This window comes from Orbicella faveolata, unplaced genomic scaffold, assembly GCF_042242905.1.
Source record: "Orbicella faveolata isolate gen_17 unplaced genomic scaffold, um_ofav_v1 contig_46, whole genome shotgun sequence".
In the NCBI taxonomy this organism is placed as follows: domain Eukaryota; kingdom Metazoa; phylum Cnidaria; class Anthozoa; order Scleractinia; family Merulinidae; genus Orbicella; species Orbicella faveolata.
Genome location: NW_028301576.1, coordinates 30,709,655 through 30,725,092, shown reverse-complemented (window position 1 = coordinate 30,725,092; position 15,438 = coordinate 30,709,655). Strand labels below are relative to the sequence as shown.

The following is a 15,438-nucleotide window of genomic DNA, read 5'->3' as shown; positions in this document are numbered from 1 at the left end:
AACCGGGCCAGATGTATAGGTAAGGGTTGTTCAGAACTACAATAGTCAATAATTTCTTAACAATTACAGTTTGTGGCTGAAGTAAAGCAAAGAAAATGAAAAAAAAAAAAAAATTTTCCCTATATTTATTTATTAGACATTGCTGAAGTGAGTTATTTCTATCGTCATTCATAATATCTGGATTTCGGATTACAGATTCTGGATTCCGGATTCCGGTTCCGGTTCCGGATTCCATGTTTTAGGGTTGCCCTGGTGTGCCAAAGCTATCCTGTGCGAGTTGAACTCTTTTTCAATGTAAACACTTTCGCTGGGTTTATGTTACATATTTTGCGCACAGAAATCTACGCCAGCGAAGTGAAAAGTACACATTTCAAAAGCAGCATTGGTTTTGGCTGAAGAGAAGAGGGTACACAACACGCAGCCAAACTACAGCTTTCTGTTCGCACAAAAAGTCGTACACATTTCGTGAAGACATGTCTGCAAGGTTTTTAAATGCCATTAACACTTCCTTGAAACTTTAAATGGACAACTCATCTACTACAGTCCACAGTAAGCTTTCTCAATACTCGAAAGTCCACAATATTGCACTGACAACACTCGAAAGAAAGCACATGGACGAAAATGGAGATGACGTCATTCGCCCCTGACGAATTTTTTTTGGGGGGGAGGGGCAAATTGGTGTCCCCACAAAGATACATACAGGAAAACTCGATTTTCCTCCGTTACCCGATTATTACCTGAGTAAATCTCCAAATATAATAAGCTCACTATTCGAACAATGTGATTATGATTTCTAAGTACAGTAAACAAATGCAAGCCAACTTTAATCTGGTAATTTATTTTACTTTTGAATATCTAATTTGAACAAAGAGATACTGTCTTTGAATTTGTGGTCGCCGATGGAGACATTTTAAACGTCTGACGGTTCAAAGCAATGAATATTGGCTTTCAAAAGTATAATGGCTCCTATAGAACCTGCACTGGACACATGCCAAGTCTGTCCTAGCTTTCGTGAGGAAATAAACTCTTGTTTGTCTCGATTTGTCGACTTGTATTAATACCTGAAAGTGAAACAACAATTGCAAACGGGTTTCGCTATTTGTAATTAATTACGAAGCTACATTTTCGACACGTAAAAGAAATGAACTCAAAACCAAGCTCACAATGAAAAACGACTTACCTTTAAAACTAAAAGCGGGGGAAACAACTAGAGACCACACTCACAACCAAATTGGCTGATTCAGACTAGTGTGCCGTACTACACTAGACCACGTGACAGGCGCTCGACTCTCGTGGGCAAACAAATAAATACATAAATCCGATCGCCCCATAATGTGGCTACACACTTCATGTAAGCCACACAACAAATCAGTCCGTTGGGGCTTGAACAAGTTTTATTGATTGAGCGTAATATAAACTGATGCGGTTGGTGAGTGACCTTTCATAAGACAAAGGGACAACGAAAAAGCAAAAATAAACAAAATAAAGAAAGAAAATACGAGGAACAACTTACGCCTGTCCTGGATCAGTTCGAACTTTGACAAAAGATCAGTGTTGGATGACATAGTGGTGCCATCCTCCAGCGGCGGCAGCACTATAGGGTGTAAATTTATTAAAATAAATTGCCTGGGACAGTAATCGGATTTCTAGTTTTCTGATGGACTCTTTTTAGACTACCAGCTACTAGCATAATCCACTGACCGACTATCAGGTAAACATCAGGAGCCATAATCGGGGACGCAGACCCAAGTCTCGGGATTCGCGCGAACCTATGATATGGGACAATTTTTCTATTTTTAGAACAAATTGCGCCATCCTGACGTCACATATCCGCGCGGATTCACGCACATGTCAGGGGCTCTCGCGTGGATGTTGTCACGTTGCCTGATCAAATGGTGAGAGTTGAGAGATTCTCTTGCGTATTTTTCACAGCGATGGCAGGGAATAAGGCAGGGAATACGAACCAGGGCGCTTATATGTAGTTTTATGCTCTGAGCTAACGGAAAAGGTGGGTTTTCAGGGTCGAAAACAAGACTTCAATCTCGCGCTGGGAATGAATAATAAGATCTGCTCACGCTAGTTGTAAGCTTACGCGTATGCTTAAGAATATAGCAAGAAAACTCTCTACTCTGGTATCGAGTTAATTTGTGAGTTTCTCAGACAATGTTTAATCATAATCAAAACCTGTTTTGATGGTTTCGTATTGTCTCTGCTTGTTTGGTGAGTTTGCAAAAGTTTTTGAAAGGAAAGTCTGACGCGTACAATTAGCTCATTTGCATAGTGCATGCAGCTCGTGCACTTTCAAGTCCGAGTCGGTGTTTTCAATTGTCAACAAATCTTGACAAAGATTTCTTTCGTTATCTTTTGTGCTGAGATGCTGCAACAAATTTCAAGAATGCAAGAAAGGCTACTAACATCATGTGTGTTTCTTCAACATAAGCATAGTGAAGTTTTACACCGCGAAAATGAAAATAGACAAGGAGTTTTGATAACTCGATCATCAAAATCGAAATCGTTATTCCAAGTTGATTAAAGAAAGCGTCATCGTAACTTTGCTGATTGTTTCTGCTTTATTCACATATTTTCAGCTTAGCTTTTAATATGTTCTCAAACATTTATCAATCTTAAACATATTTAAAAACTATAGAGCTATTGTTTGAGTTCGATGTACGCTTTCACACGAAAGTGCGGCGGAAGTACAATTTGTCATGTTTACTGACTGTACAAAACACGCATCGGCGGGCGCTCTCATTCATCGACAACAGAGAATTAGCCTGCGTAGCAAGCGTTTTCGTGGGGTTTGGAAGCAAAGAAAGACCGAGGAACGGGATTTTCGGTGTTTTGTCTGCGCGGAAAATGGGGCGAGAGCCAAAAAAAAAGAAAGAGGGGGGTGGCAGAGGGGAAGGAAGGAAACGCTTGCAGACAAACCCCTGGATTTTGAAAACCTCCGTTCGCCAGCGAACGGGGCTCGTGATTGGCTGGGCTAGCCCAATATTATTGACATGTGTCGATCAAAGGTATTTTAATACCTTTGAGTGCCAGACAAAAGGGGAAGACGCATTCGAAGCTTGTTTACAAAACGCTTTAACTTTTCTCACTGAACGAGGATTTAGTCGTCAGCTTCGACAGTACGTTAGAAATCCTGTAGTGCAATGCCGACGCTTTGGTTTTTCGAAGCCTGCACATTATTGCAGAAGCAAGCGCGACACAATTTGCAGTTGTTCCTTTAATTTTAACATCACTTTCTTGAATGCCACATGCGCCAAGGACAAGATAATAAACCACGGGACAGAAGATTCGCACTACTGCGTGGGAAAACCTAGTGAATTCGTCTGGCCAAGGGGAAGATTATCTTTATTCAGATACTGGCCAAGATAATCGTTATTTTCCCTCTCAGATGTTTGAAGCCTCTGCTGCCCAAATTCCAAACTTTTCCGAGAAGACTTTCCGTTGTTTGTTTTTGCTACAGGCGATAACACTCGAACCGATTTGCGGATCTGGCGTTTCCAGCAAACGCTTCTTTACTGGAGTTGCCTTTGTGGGAGCTGACTTGCTAATTTTACCTTGTATCGATTCCTGGACGAATGAATACTGTGATCCAAGATTTCGAATCTTGCGAGCACAAGGATTACTAACGCGACTTGAATACTTCTCACATTTTAACTTTCTGGTAGATTTGTGCTAAAACTTCACCCTTGCAGGCCTTCCTTTTAGACGGATTGAGTGGAAATATAGCTTGATTATAAATTACCAAATTTTATTCATCGAGATTTCTCCGTTCCCACCGTGCGTTCGTTGTTTCAGAAATATTTTGACAAGTTAAAGTTTATTTTGGTTCAAAGTTCACTTCCGCTACGGAAGGCCGAAGATTTTATTGGTTAATTTTACGACAGCCGATGACAGCACGAAATCTCAGTGTGCGCACTCGGGCATGAAAGGCCAAGTGGGCGGTTTTCAAAATCCAGGGTTTGTCTGCAAGCGTTTCCTTCCTTCCTTCCCCTCCCCCTCCCCCCTCTTTTACTCGCTCCATTTTTCGCGCTACAATTCTTTGCTTTCGAACCCCACAGAAACGCTTGCTACGCAGGCTAACAGAGAATCTACTGGATTTTTACACGAATAAAACTGAGCAGTATCTACGGACGTAAAGTTATTAAGCCTTGATGAAACATCAAGCGTTGCTTACAATTCAAGCGAAACTCAAACTAGCAATTATTTTGTTTTACTTTTCGGTCGCGATAGACTGACAAATTCCTCGCAAGAGTGTAGCAAGAGGAGCTAGGAAACTATGAAGTCCTGAAGCTCTGCTATATCTAAATATATCCAGCTAGTTTTTTGCTGTGTAATGGAAAAGCTGTTAATCTTCAACATATGTGAAATTTAAAGTGGAGTAATGTACAGCTCATGTAAAAGAAGCATCAGTCAGAACACAACTTGGTCAGCGATATATATAAGCTTACAGCGGAACATACCTAAATTCGACACTGTCTTACTTCACTCAAACTGGAGCAGCTTACGACGAAAATACTTAAGCAAAATTCCAACAGACGTAAACGCGTTGAGTTGTGGGACAAAAACATGAAACATTTCGGGAATTTCGGACGCCATTTCCCCCGCGCGACATCCGCAAAAATCCTCGCAGCATATACGCGCGTGTGCCGCAGGTGATGGCGCAATTTGTTCTAAAAATAGAATTATTGTGCCATATCATGGGGACAACCCCAATACTTGAAATGGCGCGCGCTTACGGTCTCCGTCCCCGATTATGGCTCCTGATTATATATGAGTGTTTGTTCTTATGACCATTTATGCACTTGCGCTAGGCCGCGCAAGCCCGGTATAGTGACTGTTGATTCATTAAACAAACGCGCTATAGACTTTGTAAGGGAAACTCCCTTTAGTTCTAAATATACTTAAGCAAAGTTACTCTAAAATGTAGAAATAAACTTCACTTGTAATGTAATGTCACGCGTAAGATATACATTATCTACTCTTGGTGTACCAAATGTAATTCCAAATGGCTGTTGGAACGTTACCACGATCACGCCAAAAAAGCCGAGTGCATGTAAAGAGTACAGAAAACCGACTATCATTTGAAATTCTCAGCGCAGTACGGTTGCCGTGATGAGTTCATGTGATGGTCAATTTATCTGGCCTTAAGACAGTGGGGTTTTTATGGCGATTTAGACTAAGAGTGGTCGTTCTTTCGCTTAGTCCGTCGTGCGTAACGCGAAAGCAATCCTGGGGGAAATAATTTCGCATGGAATTTTTTCCTCGAGGCTTATTTACGGTCACGTTCAACGGACTAAGCTAAGGGAAAGAGGGAATACTCGTAGTCTAATGGGTATGGTATGTTGCTTTGTGATGCAAAAGCAATTTGTGGGACGACGTCACTTTGATTCACCGTCCTTGCTTCATTTATGTGGAGGAACGACGACCACAGAAATTGAAAAAAAAAAAACAACAACAACAACAACAACAACAAAGTGCACATACCTTTCTCCATTTCGCGAGCAAACGCGTCAGGATTTTCCCTTTTTCTCCACTTGGGAGGTTCCAATGTAGTTCTAAAGGATTCGTGAGAAAAAGACATCGATTCTGTAACAATATAATATAATTGTGCTCTATAGAGCGTTTAGATATACGTGGCCAGTAGCCACGCAAATTTATTGGAACAAAAGAAACTGTTCACATTAGGCCATGTCCACACTACGCCGAAGAAATTTGAAAACGCAGTTTTATTTCTCCGGTTAGGCCTACTGTCCACACGAATCCGTCACGAAAACGGAGGTTTTCAAAAACACTCATCAAACCGGAGACATTTGAAAACGGTGGCTTGCGAAAACGATGACATAACGATAATCATTTGAGTTCCTTGGCCGAGTTTTCTTCAAACACAAATCCAAAACGACCAGTGATTGTTGCGTCTTCAAATTTACCTGGGGCAGTGTGGACGGGGCCTTAGGAAAGAGTTAAACTCCCGCACCAATATGGTAGAACAACATGGCCGCCATTTCATCGTTTCGGAGCACCAATATGGCTGCTGTGACGTCACGTGAAAACGCTCTATAAAAAGCCGTTCTTTTTTTTTCTCCTCTGTTTGGCTGAGTTTCTTTTATTTTTAAACAGTGAACTTGTGACTTGTGACCCTATTTACAACTTAAGTGGAGGGTGTCTCGAGGCATCTTTGGGCTGTAAAATTGGAATCAGTTTTTGTTGACAACATTTCTTTCATGTTCTTTGCAAGGTAGCAACAGGTTCCGAGTTTAAACATTGTTCCAGGAAAAGGTTGGTAAAACTTAGTCAAACAGAAGTGCGAACAGTGAGATTTCATTGGTGAGAAAGCATCGTTAACCCAGTCAACAACGCGAGCGAACGATGAATATTCTCTAGCAATGAATGAACGTACAAGGTTGTACAGATAGCCTTTACACCAAAACTGAATCACGCGCTTTGAAGTTGCCGAAGAAAGGTTTTTTCAAACTTGTGGCTGTAACTTGCAGAGTTTACTCTTTCTAAAACGAAATGACATATCAAATTGCTAAAAACCGACTTGAAGATAAAGAATGATGCCAGGGGAGTCGCATACATCGCCGAAGACTCAAAACTTTCTGTGAATTTATACCAAAGCAAGTCGCCCAAAAATGGAAGGGACCCTATCTGTTAAAAGTTTGTCGAAAACAGCTTACGAGATTATCCTCACTCTACCCTGGGAACAGAGATTATCCTCACTCTACCCTGGGAACAGAGGTACCCTTCTCTTTCTGCTCGGTGAGAGACGAGAGGGAACCACAGCTCGCAACTGCTCAATCGTTTCATCACAGCAAGGGACGGATAAATTAAAATACTAGTTTTTGACAAGTTTTTCCCGGTGTTACACTTCCGCGGCATGAATGATAGATAGAATGCTAGACTAACGACGATATCTGCTACAGTGTGATTGCCTAATGGGCAACACCACACTGACAGGCAGTCATCAAATTCAAAACTTTCGTCCGATGAATAACTGGCAATCTTTGATCTTAAATTGTTTACTGTTTGGGTATTTTTCATATAAGTTTACCTTCCTTCATTTTTCGGGAATACTTTTCTCGAGGAACCACTGCGAACGTTGCGCTGGAGAGTAAGCCCAATCGGATGACACGCATGACCAATGCTGCCCTTTCCCCTGTCCAGAGCAGTCAACGTTCTATTTACTTTTAGAGCTTCGGAGAGATTAGCCGCGCCACTATCACCAATTTTGTTGTCTGCCACATCAAGAAGTCTCAACCTTTTATTCACTTTTAGAGCTTCAGAGAGATGAGCCGCACCACTATCGCCAATGTTGTTCCCTCTCACATTCAGATTAGTCAATGTTCCATTCACTTTAAGGGCTTCAGAGAGATGACCCGCACCACTATCGCCAATGTTGTTCCCGCTCAAATTCATATTAGTCAATGTTCCATTCACTTTTAGGGCTTCAGAGAGATGAGCCGCGCCACTTTCACCAATGTTGTTCCAACTCACATTCAGATTAGTCAATGTTCCATTCACTTTTAGGGCTTCAGAGAGATGAGCCGCACCACTTTCACCAATGTTGTTCCAACTCACATTCAGATTAGTCAATGTTCCATTCACTTTTAGGGCTTCAGAGAGATGAGCCGCGCCACTATCATCAATGTTGTTCCTAGTCACATCCAGATAAGCCAACGTTCTATTCACTGTAAGAGCTTCAGAGAGATGAGCCGCACCACTATCACCAATTCTGTTGTTTCTCACATCCAGATTAGTCAATGTTCCATTCACTTTAAGGGCTTCAGAGAGATGACCCGCACCACTTTCACCAATGTTGTTCCAACTCACATTCAGATTAGTCAATGTTCCATTCACTTTTAGGGCTTCAGAGAGATGAGCCGCGCCACTATCATCAATGTTGTTCCAACTCACATTCAGATTAGTCAATGTTCCATTCACTTTTAGGGCTTCAGAGAGATGAGCCGCGCCACTATCATCAATGTTGTTCCAACTCACATTCAGATTAGTCAATGTTCCATTCACTTTTAGGGCTTCAGAGAGATGAGCCGCGCCACTATCATCAATGTTGTTCCTAGTCACATCCAGATAAGCCAACGTTCTATTCACTGTAAGAGCTTCAGAGAGATGAGCCGCACCACTATCACCAATTCTGTTGTTTCTCACATCCAGATTAGTCAATGTTCCACTCACTTTAAGGGCTTCAGAGAGATGACCCGCACCACTTTCACCAATGTTGTTCCAACTCACATTCAGATTAGTCAATGTTCCATTCACTTTTAGGGCTTCAGAGAGATGAGCCGCGCCACTATCATCAATGTTGTTCCAACTCACATTCAGATTAGTCAATGTTCCATTCACTTTTAGGGCTTCAGAGAGATGAGCCGCGCCACTATCATCAATGTTGTTCCTAGTCACATCCAGATAAGCCAACGTTCTATTCACTGTAAGAGCTTCAGAGAGATGAGCCGCACCACTATCACCAATTCTGTTGTTTCTCACATCCAGATTAGTCAATGTTCCATTCACTTTAAGGGCTTCAGAGAGATGACCCGCACCACTTTCACCAATGTTGTTCCAACTCACATTCAGATTAGTCAATGTTCCATTCACTTTTAGGGCTTCAGAGAGATGAGCCGCACCACTTTCACCAATGTTGTTCCAACTCACATTCAGATTAGTCAATGTTCCATTCACTTTTAGGGCTTCAGAGAGATGAGCCGCGCCACTATCATCAATGTTGTTCCCGCTCACATCCAGATAAGTCAATGTTCCATTCACTTTTAGGGCTTCAGAGAGATGAGCCGCACCACTTTCACCAATGTTGTTGTCGCTCAAAAACAGAAGAGTCAACGTATTGTTGACTTTAAGATCCTCGGAGAGGGAACGCACATCATGATCACTAATCCTTTTGCCAGTCAAATGTAAACTGGTCAAGGTGGTATTGATCTTAAGTGCCTTGCATGAAGAATGTGGACCTGAAGCGTCAATGTCCAATGCTGAACCAGAAAACTTTTCAACTGTAAGGAAAACCACAAAAAGGAAAGAAAAATAGTTGAGAACTATTTCGCTTATACCGTGGCTTATGTAACGTTGTTTCTCAATTGCACAATTTATTAAAAGAAGAGAAAAGTTGTTGTTGAACACCCTGTCCGAATTTTATAGTTCGTTTAACAAATAAGGTAACACGCGCATGATAGTCATTATCACGCAGCAAATGCCCCATCTTCGTCTGTGATGTAGCGTTTTCACAGACCGAGCTGACAGAAAAATTGGTAGACCACAGTCGAGTCTAGTTTGAAAGCGTCCTTTCAACCTTATCAGTCCTCTTAATCAGAATAAAGCAAAATCTAAGAAACTTATACGTAGCAGAATAGGCCGAAAGATTGAATTTAACAAGAACGACCTATTGTTATTAATGTGCTAATCAGGGAGCTATTGACTTAATTAGAGTTTAGGTATCAGATGCATCGATATGTAAAATCGATGCAAGAAAGCGCACCTAACCACCAAACGTTTTTAAAGTTGCATTTTGTTAAGAATTCTTTTATTTTACCGTACAAGGAAAAGAGAAGGAATACCTCTTACTCCTGGAGTGTAGTTGTTTGTGTAACAACGTGTTTTGTTTGCGACCTGACGCGAAGTGACGTGATTATTTCGAAGTATTCAGTTTATTCTGCTCGCTGAAGCAAAATGCATAGAATACATCCTGTTCATTCTTGGAATTGGGACTAGAGGTTCAATTAAAAGAATAGTCGGGGTTATAAAAATGAATGCACCCAAAAATTCTACTCGCTTCTACAATATATCAAGGCCGCCCAGGACCTTTGCTTTACAGTAAATTTTTTAGCAACATTTCCTAAGAAGGTACTATCTTATAAAACTTTCATTCTCCGAATTTTGAAGATCAGTTCCACTAACATACTGATATTTTGGGATGATGGAATTACATTGCGAGCACGGACCGCAAGGCTGAAAATTCTAAATAAATGTCCTTCAAAAAATTATTTCCAAACATTTATAATAAACTTCAAGCTTTGGCGAAATCGAGCACGGCCTCTTGTCATGTCAAATCTGCAGCTGTGTATGTGCGCTCATCAGTTTACTCTTAGAAGACTTCTATCTGTAAACTTAAGCAAATGCTGCAACATGATTGGCTGAGCTATCAGCAATTACTTAATTTAGTATCGAATGGCTTGAGGTAGCCTACAAAATTTCACCTTTTTCTCGTTTTTTCCCGAAGATTCGGAAGACGATTTAGAAAGATTACTGCAGATAACTCAATTCCCGAGAAAACTGAAAAAACGAGATACACTGTGACTCGAGAAAACCGACAAGCGCGAATGCACAGCTGTTAGTTTCAAATTATAATTTAATCCACGTAAATTTGCCAAAGCGTAAAGTTAAATGGGAAAAAAAAATTGGAAATTGTTATTTGAAGGAAATTTAGTCAGAATTCTACTAAGGCAATAAGATTATTTGCCCTTGATATCTATGACGTGATAGCTGTGCTGTGAGGCTGAATTTGAGTTTCTTAATTTTTGTTTTAGTTCCCCTAGGATCGATCTTGTGATTACCGGCGGCTCAAGGTTAGCCCACACATATCTTTCCCTGTACTTACTTTTATTGTTTGTTTTTCCTAGTGTCTCTAGCCAGTTTTAACAGTAGCTTCAGTAGGTGGTCATGTTTGGGTTTGTCTTTTAACCTTGTTTAGGCCCTCCACTGAAGTTCCTGTTCTGGCGTAAATTTTTAAGGGCCGTGTGTCGTGCTCGTTGTATCAAGTGCTTTGCTATTCATTCGTGGGATTTGCGTGAAAGTGTTTAGGTTGGTGTCCTGTAAAGAAGTTCAATCCACCAGGTTCAGTCGTCCCGAATGCTCACACATGCCAACCGATGAGACAGCGGTACAAGTCACAGGACGGAATCAGGCAATAAAGATTTGATTCCTGTCACCTCTCGCAACTTGTTACCGAGCGCCCCACTACATAAAATCTTAAGTTTGAAGTCAAATAATTAAATAGTTTTTGGTTACAGTAAAGTAAATCACCTGCGATCTGCTGCTCAAGTGCAGCATCGTCAAGCATTTTCACAGCAAAGGGAATCTCATCTTCTGTAGGAACCAGAGTAACAGACTGAAAAGACAGCGCCTGAGAATTATTACCTGGACGTGTCGAGCCTTTTGTCACATCTGAAATTAATACGAGAGAAATCGCAACATTGAAACATAGTTTGAAGTTATCAAACAATATCTATATTAATGGTTTACTTGAATGACTCAAAATTATTATTGTTTTATTATTGTTATTATTATTATTATTATTATTATTATCATTATTATCATCATCATTATTGTCTTGATGATGATGATGATTATTATTATTACAGGATTAAGAAAGTGAAGAGACTATGAGCAAGAGACTATGATCGTCTCTTGGTATAAGAGTACTTTTCATACTTTTACTTGTTTTCTGTCAGGAATCGTGTTAGGTTTAGTGAATGTAACCCTTTTATTCTAAATCCAGTGATATCAAAGTTACAATGTTGGCTGTGTTGCGACTGGAGAGCAACTGACCAAAGCTTCAAGATCGTTGAAGATTTTTTTAATTAATTAATTAATTAAAGAAAGAGGAATAAATAAAAAGTTTTCAAGTAAAAGTTATCTTATTTGTTTTCTGTCACTATTATTCCAGGTTGTCAAAAGCCTTGAAATTTTCCCTTTCCTATTTGGAAAATGGCCATCCAGTGTGTCCAAGTTAAATTTCTTTCACAATATTGACTGTGGTGTTTTTATGTTGCGCAAAGACTGAGTTTATTATATTATATGCTATGATAGTTACGTAATATATTAAGCATGAGAGATCTTTTTTCATTATATCTCACAACGGAGAATATTTAGTGGGGTCGAGGCAAGTTGATAAAAACCGGCAATGTATTGATTGTCTGATATATTTTCGCTATTGAAACTTAAACTACGGGGGTAGACATGGTAGACAAAACTACCTTCGGCTACTTACCGGGCATTTCAAAAAATCGCGAACCCCGAAGTTCCAAATTTAACTAAGGATTGCACTTCTCGCTGCCGTTTATCGTGATTACGACGACATTAATCAAACCTTAAGAAACAAACACCAAAATGGATCGAAATTTACCAAAATTACCTTTCGAATCCGTTATCTGAAAGGTGCCCTAAGATGGCAGCGAAGAACGCAACCACTTTTTGAGTTCGTGTACGTGTTATTGAACGCACACTAAAAAATGAGGGGAAAACGATTCCTTTGACGCTGATAACAAAGTCGATAATAATGGTATTTTTACTTAATATAATGAAAAGAAATATCTCTAACATTAAAAATTGAGGGCTTACTTTCTTCCGTAGTTTTAGTTTCGTATGTCTCGGGAAATTCGATGTCAAAATCTTCTGTAGCCAGGGTGTACTTGTATTCAGCAGTCTTTGTACGGGGGTAGGTTTCTTCGGGAGGGTGAATCCGAGTTTCGTCTCTAGCAAGGTTCGTACTTTCAGTAGTAGCCTGGGTCTGAGTTTTATCTACAGACGGAATCTTGCTCACGCCAGTAGCTCCAGTTTCTGTCGCTTCTCCAGTCCTCGTCCTAGTTTTCTCAGCCGATGGAATCTGAGTTTCTGCAGTAACTTGAGCCTCTGTGCCTTCCACTGTCAAAGTACGAGTTTCGTTCGTAGATGGAATGCCAGTATTCCCTGAAACCAAGATCTCACTTTCGTCAACCATCTGACCCTCGCATTCCTCAGCAGGTTGAATCTGTATTTCGTCCAAAGTCAGAGCTCCACGTTTGACAGCAATCAGGGTCTGAGTTTCCGCAGAAGTTTGAGTTGAACTTTCCCCAGAAGCCTTTATGGGTGAACTAGCATTGCTGTCTAACAAATTAGCGAAAGAAAGAAGCAATGTTATTTGTACGTTTGAAGAAAAACCACAGATATACCTGAGCGACATAAAAATTCTGTAAACACCGGGTCTGTGCCCTGTAATTACTGCGACTGTTTATTTTTTGTTGTGGGTGCTACTGGTTGATCGTCATTATAAAACGGTACATCACACTGTTGACCTCTGTAGTTCTCAAAATAAGATGATTGTCTAACAATTTAACTACTACGCTGTAATAATATGGAAAAACTTAAAACTATTTTGGTTTAAAATCAAAGACGACGTTTTAATTTTCGCTTAACGTCATTATCAAGTCAACTGAGTGAATAAAATGAGTACAAATTTAAATATAAACTAAGAATTCCTAGGGGACGCGAATGCAAAGAAAGAAATGCAAAGAAAAAAGCTGCTTAAAATATATGAAATAAAATATTTGCACGCAAAGAGTCACGAAAAAAGTCTGGCACGAATTGAGTTATATTTGATATTACATATTTTTAGCATTCTTTTTTTAGAATTTTTATTATTGTTTTCTTTGCATTCGTGTCTCTTGGGAAATCTTTGTTTATATTTAAATTTGTACCCATTTTATTCACTCACTCACGAACGTCGAAACGTCGTCTTTGATTTTAAACCTAAATGGTTTTAAGTTTTTCCATATTATTGCAGTATTTTATAGTTAAATTGTTAAGCAAATCTCTTCTTCTGCGAAAATAATTATTGTCGTGAGATAAATTACACCTACACAACATCTTGTGACAAAGCCACACAATCATTGTTAACTTGACATAGCCAGCTTCCTAAATAAAAGACATCTCAAAACCTATCGGTTTAGTTTTGACTGAATAGAAATGTAGAAACATACTTATCTCACACCTTAAGCAAATGTTATTTTCGACTTACTTGGTTTGCTCGACAGAAACTCTTTGCATGCCAAGTAATCTTCTTCCAGAATAGTTGTGGCTAAATGTACAGACTCCACATGAAATCTCCTCTTAATTTCATCTGTCACGAGGTATTTCTCAACTATTTCATTCAGGCGACCAGAACGATAGTCTTCCCACAGGCGTTCAAGTACTTCTAGCCTGTTGCACCTCACAGCTAACCGTAAACTATTCTCATTTCCTTCTGTTGGCGTCGAGTCATGAATTAGTTTTAGATGCTGAAGATACTCAGGTAATTCATCAACAGTAACATCACTTGTTTCTTCTTTAGACAGTTGTTGTTGAGTTTCTTCTCCTTCTGTTTCCGTGTTTGTAACGTTCCCCATGTCTTCAAAAATTTCAAAGAGGAATGTTAACGAAGCGAGTGGAAAAGACTAAATTTACGATTGACGTTTTTTCCCTTCCGTTTTCAATCAATGCAAGGGTTTTACCATAAATCCTCGACTTAGGGGCTCCCTTGAAACGAGCGCCCCTCCTATAGGCCAAACTTTAAGATAAGCGCCTCCCTTCGAATAAGAGGCTTCCCCCACCCCTGTTTTATGGATGAGTTCTGAGACAACAAAGGATGTACAGTATTGGTGGTGTTAAATCACAAGAAACTGATAAAAAAACACTAGCTTATCTTAGTTTCTCCTAAATTTGAAATAAGCGCCCCCGGCGCTAATTCGAAGATTTACGCCGGGTATGCCTCCTTTATTTATAGACATGCGGTTTCACAAAAAAACGTATGTTTTCGACGGTACCGATATATATCCCTTGTTTCATTTATTGTCGTTATCATTAGCTAGACAATGTTTGTGTGTGGTAATTGTTAATTCTCACCTTTGTAGACATCTGGACTCGATTTCTGCATTATGCTCGTTGTCGTATGGATACGTTTGTCAAGTATTTTAACACACATTTACTCGAAATAAGATACAAAAAACGGGATTAGCGCTTCCGTACTAGACTAATGTATTAGTTTAACAAGTAGGCACACCTTAAAACTTAAAACTTAAAAATATCTGTAGTTTTCTTCTCGATTGCATGCTTCAAATTTGTCCCGGACCTCAGGGCACATAAAAAGCATTTGATCATTGGCTTATGTTCTGTTGATATTCGTGACTACTTGAAAAAGATTGTAACTTACAATTTACTGCAAAGTGCACCGTCATTGGTTCAGCTTGTTCAGCTGTTTGAGTCTGAGTTTCATCAGCATCTTGTTCATTATGGTCTTGCGGCAGTGGTTCATCTTCCTTCAATGACGAGTCCTGGTTCGCTTCTAAGAATTCGTTGAAAAACGTAATTGCATTAGTATTTTTGTGATATTATGTTTCTTGTTTTATATGCAGGTATAATATCTAAGAAAGAATATTACAAAAATTAGCTCGTTGACAATATTGGTGATAGTAAAAGAAAATATAGAAGGGAGTTAAACAGATAGTTAATTTTAAACCAACATGTTAAAGGCAAATTCTTTTAATGCATATTTTTCTGGCATAAGCAATGACTTAAAACCTGTATTAGTACAAGTCATCATGGGGAAGCCTTCTGGAGTGACAAATTGTAGTTTTCAAAATTAAAAAAATACAATTTATCGCTACAATTTGC

General features: G+C 39.6%; 2 protein-coding genes across 9 annotated transcripts in view; one reads left to right on the top strand and one right to left on the bottom strand.

The window, feature by feature from the left end:
- Positions 1–15,438, top strand: part of LOC149099645 (uncharacterized) — an 84,410-nt gene that overhangs the window by 15,589 nt on the left and 53,383 nt on the right. The gene's annotated exons all lie outside the window — the stretch shown is intronic.
- The window catches only part of LOC110059874 (uncharacterized), a 50,291-nt gene that overhangs the window by 10,795 nt on the left and 24,058 nt on the right, over positions 1–15,438 (bottom strand). For 3 of the 8 annotated variants that reach the window (XM_089277117.1, XM_089277116.1, XM_089277118.1), the window contains exons 6-11: positions 14,978–15,109; positions 13,808–14,176; positions 12,373–12,897; positions 11,056–11,196; positions 7,061–9,029; positions 5,494–5,564 (exon numbers count right to left, since the gene is read on the bottom strand). In XM_089277117.1, coding sequence (XP_089133243.1) covers positions 5,494–5,564; positions 7,061–9,029; positions 11,056–11,196; positions 12,373–12,897; positions 13,808–14,176; positions 14,978–15,109 — 3,207 coding nt within the window. Of the gene's footprint in view, positions 1–1,180; positions 1,595–5,493; positions 5,565–7,060; positions 9,030–11,055; positions 11,197–12,372; positions 12,898–13,807; positions 14,177–14,977; positions 15,110–15,438 lie in introns of all 8 variants that reach the window. The other 5 variants (XM_089277114.1, XM_089277115.1, XR_016203528.1 and 2 more) reach the window with 4 other exon arrangements.